At 54.4% G+C, this 7620-nt stretch overlaps 1 protein-coding gene across 1 annotated transcript in view; it reads right to left on the bottom strand.

Annotated features, from left to right (window-relative positions):
- Nucleotides 1-334: 334 nt before the first annotated feature.
- The window catches only part of OPRD1 (opioid receptor delta 1), a 39872-nt gene continuing 32586 nt past the window's right edge, over nucleotides 335-7620 (bottom strand). The window contains exon 3 of the mRNA XM_059376891.1: nucleotides 335-7012. Within this exon, the coding sequence (XP_059232874.1) occupies nucleotides 6471-7012 (542 nt within the window). The 3' untranslated portion in view covers nucleotides 335-6470. The remainder of the gene's footprint in view (nucleotides 7013-7620) is intronic.

The following is a 7620-nucleotide window of genomic DNA, read 5'->3' as shown; positions in this document are numbered from 1 at the left end:
GTTTAGGGCTTCTGTCGCCAAAAGAAGGGTCACTGTGGGGCAGGAGCATGGAACAGAGGTGGGAGTAAGGTGGAGGGAAAAGGAGGGGGAGTTAGTGGGAGCCCCAATAGGTACATGGGGTGGGCAGAGTTCTGGAGGACAAGGGACTGAGCCAGCCAGGAACCCCCAGATAGGGTTCTTAACGACAGTGTTGCCTCTCCCTCTGAGACAGTCCCAAAGGTAGAGCTAGTCTACCCACCCAGTGAGAGCAGGCAGGTCTGTATCACGCCCCAGACTAGCCCCCCACCATGAGGAGACCACAGAAATAAGCAAAAGAAACAGCCAGAGATGTGGACACCGAGAATAGTGTTTTTCTTTATTGGGAAAACAGAAGGTTGGTCCTTTGTACCAAGATGGGACCTGAGATAGGCAAAAAATCAGGTGTTTGAGTCAAGCTTTGTTTTGACATGCTTGCCAACCTCATCCCAAAAGTAGGGCAGCTCCAATTACAAATACCAGACCCCTAGGTACCCTTTTCTCTGCCTCTGGGCAAATGCCCAGTGCATCTTACCGGAGATGTCTGTTGCTGGGATCAAGGAACATGAGGGAAAGATCTCTGTTCTCTCTCAGGATGGCAAAGACCTTGGAACCCATCAACCCCTACCTCTGTCCCTCCATTGGGCAGCAGCCCATAGAGGGACAGAGACCTGCCCAAAGTCACACAGCAATGAAGTGAAGGACAGAGTCAAGCCCATATTCCATCTCCTAGCTTGGGATTTATTCCAAGAGGAGATTCTGCAAGGTGAGCTCCAGCAGGTGGATGTTACCTGCATCACCACCTACCAAGGGGCTCCACCCCCATGACCCAAAGTTTCTGGCCAGAAGGCCCAGGCCAGTGCCACCCAGGGATCTTCCTTTCCTCCCAGACTGTGCCCCTCTCTTGGGTGCCTGGAAGGGCAAGGCTTGGTGAGGACAAAAGGGGACAGCTATGTATAAAGTACTTGCAGAGAAGATGTCCTCTTGAAAATGCCTTTTCCAGGGTACACTGTCCCATCTTCTGAAACTCAAGGAGATGGTTATGAAACAAAGTCCTTGCTCCTGACCCGCCTACAGTATTAAGAGATGTGGGTCAGAGCGGGTATAACCTAAAAGGCTCAATCGCATTAAAAGCTCCACATTTCAGCCATTTACTCTGCACCAGGCACTTCATCATTCGCTTGGTTGAATGACGACTGTGGGCCAGCCGCAGTGCCATTTGCTGGGAACATTTGTGACACCAAACAGACAAGCCTTTTTGTAAATCTTCACAACTTCTTGTGATTGTTGTCCTCCACGACCGAGAAAAGGGGCTCCCAGAGTGAAGTGACTGGCCCAAGGTCATACAGCACAGTCCTAGCAGGCAGATGAAAAATTATAGAACAAGCAAGGCTTCCAAGGGAGGGAGGGAATGGATGGGGAGAGGGCCCCGCTAAGGTCACAGCGATTCCTTGGGAGGTGTCTGACGCCAAAATGATGAGGCATAGAACCCACCACCGGGAAGGCTCAGTCCCGGACTATGAGCTGGACACAGGAGTCTCCCTGGTGCCCTCTGTGCCATCAGTTTCCTCGTGGGAGGCAGGAGGAGAAGAGCAGAGGAAGTGCACTTGACAGATCTAAGACGTGATCCTATCTGGCCCAGCCATGGACACGCTCTGTGGTCTTGGACAGGCCATTCCCCTGAGCCTTGGGGTCCTCATCCATAAAGTAGGGGTAATAATTATAATAGTGCCTGCCTCAGAGTCATGCTGCAAAGATTAAGTAAATTACCATGTAAAGTGCTTAGAACAAAGGGGGGTGCTGTGTATCAAATACAAGTATTACCACAGTGGGGCTCATGGCCAGCGCCAGGGATGGGGCTGGAACCTGGGCAATCCCCAGCTCTAGCGCTTGACCAGGACAGGATAAGCGATGCCTCTCCCCAGCCCCTCAGGGACCCATTCTGAACTCCCCAGCCACCTGCTGCCAGATCCTCACCCCAGTCTCCTCTGGTCTCCCAGCATCTGTAAACTCGGAGCTGGGCTCCCTCCCTGGAGCTGTCCGCACTGTGTGCTCAGTGCCCAGGAATGAAGTGAAGGAGAATAAATAAATACATAAATGAGAAGAGAAAGTTGTGTATAGTGTTTCACGTGTGAGTGCCGGGACCATGACCTTGGGGGTGGGGGGAGCGTTACTTCCTAGGGGCTCTGAAGCCTCTGAGCTGGTTCCCAGCCTGGATCTGTAGTAGGTCCAGTGGGAGAAGGCAGCCAGAGGCCAGCTGAGGCTCTGCCATTGAAAATAGATGGGCTGGCCTTTGGGCAGAGGTCTAGTAGGGGACTAGCCTGGACTGTGGCTCCTCCAAGTTCTCTCCAGACAGTAGTGGCTTTCTCCACCTTGAGGAACATTTCAAATTCCAAGCTAAGCAGGTCTCCTTAGCTCCCCACTATCATCACAGAATAATTCTGTATTCACTGGCCTACTAGGTGTCAGGCACTTTGGTAGGAACCTCAATTGCCATATCTCTAGCCTTCAGATGGGACCCTTGGAGGTGAAATGACCGGCCTGAGATCCCACTGCTAGCAAGCAGCCAAGAACCCAGCAAAATCAGGACACTTATCAGAGATAAAACCTCAGAGACTGACCCATTCCCTTGTCTTAGATCTAACAGAAAAGCAAAGCTCAGAGAGGGCAACCCCCTTGCCTAGGTCACACCGCTGGTTAGCTTCAGTGCTGAGATTTGAATCCAGATTTGGGGTTTCCCAAGCCATGTAGGAAACTGAACTTGAAGGCTCTGCTTTATTCTCATCACCCTCCTGCCCTCCCCACCACCAACCTCTCTTATATGACACTTGACATTATCCATCACTCCCTCCCCGCTGGGAACGCCCCCCTCCTCCAGTTTCTATGGCAGCACATTCTCCCCAACCTCCTCCTGCTTCTCCAGCAGCATCTCACTCTCCGCGCTGTGACTCCTGAGCCTAGAAAGCAGGGGGATCCTCAGGCTGGGTCCCCGGGCTCTTCTCTCTGTATTGCTGCCCCTGAAAGTTCATCTGCTTTTCCCTCTGGGTCTCCAGTTCTGACCTCGTGCTGCAGCAGACCTCCTAATGACAGCTATTTGCCATGTGCTGAGAGCTGACCTATGATCTGGACCCTATCTGTAAATGAACTCATTAAGTCCTCACAGCAAGCCCATGAAGGAAGTCCGTTCTACAGATGAGGAAACTGAGGCACAGTGAGGGAAACCCAAATCTTGACTCCAGCTTTCACCGCTACTTCTGTCACCACAAGAAAAGACAGGAAATTGTAGGACATTTTGAAACTGGAGGCAAAAGCTTGCCCCCACCTCCTGAAGAGAGAGGAGTGGAAACGGTGGGGGGTGTGTGTGGAATCAGAACCTACTTCATGGTTCTGAGAGCCCTGTGATGATCTAGAATTACACTGTCAATTTGGAGCTTTAAAATGTATCACACACAGTACATTTTGAAATGTGAAGGTTTGGAGAGCTACAGGAGGAACAAAAGTTCATGCAAAATTGCCCTTTTCCTTCAGATTTTTCCTGGTTTTAAGTCTTCAAAAATCCTCATTCCAGAGTTCCAGCAATTAAGGCTCTTCTGTATCAATGATCCCTGGAATTTACCAGGAACTCAGACCCTGAAGTCCTACTGACCTGAGTTCTGCTGCCACCATAGGCTCTGTGACTTAGGGGTCAGTGGCTTGATCTCTGAGCCTGTGGTCTAAAATAAGGGTAACAGTACCTCCCCTGGGCTCTCACGAGGCTCGAAGGGACAATGTGCACGAAGCGCTTAGCACAGAGCCTGACACTCAAAATTGCTCTCAGTTAAGCCCCAAACTCCAGATGTGGACAGCTTTTTTCGGGTTTGCCAAGCACCTCAACATTTCCATGCTCTTGCACACACTGTTCCCTCTTCTTGGTGGCCAAGCCCTACATATCCTTTAAGCCCCTCTCTTTTCCACCCCTTCTAGAATTTCTATGGATGTGTCTTAGTAAAAAGCTAGAAAACACACTTCCCCAAGACACCCTCCCTGGGGCTTCCTTTCATTGCACACATCACACGCAGATGATGCTCTGCGGACACCTTGTCTCCCAGCCTGGGCATGAACTTTCTGAGGGCCGGGCTGTATCTGACTTATTTCCGAGTCCCAGTCCCTAGGGTGCACAGCCTGGCATCAAGTTGATTTTGGTACAAATTCACTTTACCTTAAATGCACGTGGTTTGGACCCAGCCTCTGTGGACCCTGGGACACATTTATGTATGAGAAGTAGTAAAAACCAGTCAGATTTGTTATAGCCATGGGAGACGGCAGGCGCAGATCCAAGGAAGGAGAGTTGAAGGGGACAGAGTCCTTGCAGAGAGAATCAACAGGCCTGGATCCAATGTCAACTTCTTCAGAAGTCTTCCCTAGTCCCTAAATTGTCCCCGATCTCTGACATCTCCCCAAGACGGGGGTCCCACATGAAGAGGAGTGTCCAGGAGGGTCCCCTGCCTTGCTGATACACCCCCCTCCCATTCAGACACAGAAGTCTCCAGGGGCACTGGGCACTGCCCTACATCTTCCAAAGTGCTACTGAAGCCATTGCCTGGAGGAAGCAAATTCCAAGGTCTGGGGTTTTCTGGGGTCCACACCCCAAGAGGGGAGCTGTGCTTTGTCTACTAAGGGTATCCCTATCCCTAAGGTGCCCAGCACCCATCCTGGTGCCTAAGCCCTCAACCTCCTGAACGCTAGATCAGCCCCTGCTGGAGTGACAGTCTCCCAGACAAGAGAAAGGCTTTTGTTCCAAGGAAATGACTGTCAAAGGGAGAAGAGGTATCTTTTCTTTTCTTTTTCTTTTTTTTTTTTTTTTTTTTTTGTGGTTTGAGACAAAGACGTCAGTTTCTCACCATCTGTCCCAAAAAGGGAAGAAAATTAATTTGTTTCTACAAGGATGTCAGCTCACTGCTTCAATAGGGAGTCAGGGGTGTGGGACTGAGGCAGTGTCTGTGGTGGGGAGGGGGCGGGGAGAGGAGGTGAAGCATGGGGGAGGCACAGGGAACAAGGACAGACCCTGATAGGAGAGCAAAGATCTGGGAGTGCCTGAATAAAATGCCAAACACATGAAGAGAAAAACTCCTATCAGTTAGGAAAGCCTTCTTCCTCCCAGTTCCTTCAGAGACAGGCTCCTGTGTGGGCAGTTCCAGCTGCCTGTAAACACTGGACACACTGGACACGTCCAGGTGTTGGGAGAAGGAGGAGGATCTCCTGGAGGTTCTTCTTAGAGACCCGAGATGGGCAGGAAGAAAAGTCCACACTGGTCCTTCAGATGCCCCCACCCAGTCCCAGTTGCCACTTACCATGCATGGGGCTCTTGCTAGCATTGTCTTCTGTCCTCCAGCACCTGGACAGAGAAGTCAGGCCCCTGGGGACCCCCAAAAGCGTCTGCCCCCCAGCTTGAGGACCTACTGTCTACAAAGAAGTTCCCCAGCCTCACCTCTGCCTCTGCCCAGCCCCCAACCCTTGGCACAGAGGCCATCTGGCAGCTCTGGTTTTGGAGCTGCCAGACCTCCCTCCTCCTTCTGAGCCCCATAGAACCGGGAGCTGGGGATCCTACCCCAGCTGAGGGCCTGTCCTGCTATCCTAGCCTGAAGGTGCTGGCCCTGCTCCACTGTCCTGTCCCAAGCCCCACTGGCATAAAGTGCGGGAAACACGCATCCATGCTGAGGCCATTCCAAGAAAACGACTGTCAAGGGCAGAAAAGGCATACTGTTTCTCTCTCCCTCTCGATTTTATTTTCTATTTATGACGACAGTCCAGTTGGACCTGGACCTCAGCAACCCCGCCTCTGGCTACAACTCGGGGCTGGGACTCTACCCCAAGGTTGAGGCCGCCATCCCCTGCACACAGCCTATCTCGTGGCACTAGCCTACCTCGTGGCCCAGTCTTGAGCTGTCGCCGCTTGGCTGACCTGTCCCTCCCTCTCGCCCCCAAAAGAGGACCACCCCCCACCAGACAGAGACCCAGTCTTGCAGCCCTGTTCTCAAGCCTAGGTCTCCACCAAGGCCCCCTGAGTCCTGGGTCCTTGGCTTTTTCAGGTCCCAGGCCAGCAAGGCCGGCTCTGGCTAGTACCCGAGGCTGTCCCAAGGTTGAGGCTGGCCCGCCGCAGAGGTTCCGTCTAGCGGTCGGGTCCCAGAGCCACAGGCCCCACTCCCCTAGAGTCCTAGCTAGCATCCGGCACCCGACCCAAAACCGCAGACCGCACCAGCCGCCCAAAGGCCCCGCCCCTCGCCCCGCCCCAGCCCGGAGGCCCGCCCCTCCGCAGGGGCCCCGCCTCTCGGCCCCTGCCAGGCTCCCGCTCGACCCGGTTCTCCAAAACAGGGGCGCCTTCGGCCCCACTCCGCGTCGCGGCCCCGCCCCCTGCGGGTCCCGGGTGCCGGCCAGGTCACCCCGGAGGGGCGCTAGGCGGGCCGGGCCGGCGCGGTTTAGGCGGCGGCGCCCCCGCCGGGACCGTCGGACGGGGTGCAGGCGGTGACCCGTTCACGGGCCGTGGTCTCGCGGGCGCGGCTGAAGCTGCCGGGCTCCGGGCGGCCGCAGGGCGTGCGGCAGAGCTGGCGGAAACAGCGCTTGAAGTTCTCGTCGAGGAAGGCGTAGAGCACGGGGTTGAGGCTGCTGTTGGCGTAGCCGAGCGCGATGCACAGGTGCAGCGCGGCCACCACCAGCGGGTCGCGGCGGTCGATGCCCACCAGCGTCCAGACGATGACGAAGATGTGGATGGGCGCCCAGCACACCACGAAGGCGCCCACCACCACCAGCACCATGCGCGTGATGCGCCGCAGGCTGCGGTCCTTCTCCTTGGAGCCCGACAGCAGGCGCACACTGCGCAGGCGCAGCAGCATCAGGCCGTAGCACACGGTGATGATGAGGATGGGCACGACGAAGGCGAAGAGGAACACGCAGATCTTGGTCACGGTATCCCAGTACCAGCTGGGGCTGGGGAACTGGAGCATGCACACCACAGCCCCGTCTGCGGGGGAAGCAAGGAAAGACAGCAGGTGAGGGGCGCGGGGGCAGAAGCGACCCCGCCTGCTTGCTACCCTTCTTGGCTCGGTCAAGTCCCACACCTCTTGGCCTTTGTTCAGGGTGATTCTTCTGCCCGGAATGTCCTCCTACACTTCCGTACTTGGTGAACTCCTACTCATCCTTAAAGACCCCAGAGGGATTGGCTGTAATCTAGGAGGTCTCCTTTCTATATTTTCTTCCGATCCCTTTAGCAGCCTCTACATCCATGGACCACAGTAATGATATAATTTAGCCCAAACCCACCAAATGCCAGTCATTATGAGGCCTCAAAACATCCTACTCATTTCCAGATTAGTTCCAGTGAGGACAACACTGCTCAGACAGATCTAGAGAGTATGATGAGTTAAGGGCGGGCAGAACTTGGGCCCTACCAGCTGTGTGGTGTGACCCTGGGCAAACTGTTCAGCCTCCAGGAGAACTTCCATAAAGTGGAACTAATACGAGTATCTAAACCTCACAGGGTTGTGAGGATTCCACGGGCTCAGGCATGTGAAACATTTAGCACAGCGGGGGGTGCGGGGGTTCAAGCTCTTGGTGCACTCACAGGAGACG

Source organism: Mustela nigripes, chromosome 14 (assembly GCF_022355385.1).
Source record: "Mustela nigripes isolate SB6536 chromosome 14, MUSNIG.SB6536, whole genome shotgun sequence".
NCBI classification, from domain to species: Eukaryota; Metazoa; Chordata; class Mammalia; order Carnivora; family Mustelidae; genus Mustela; species Mustela nigripes.
Note: the sequence above shows the minus strand (reverse complement) of the source record. Positions and strands in the feature narration are given on the sequence as shown.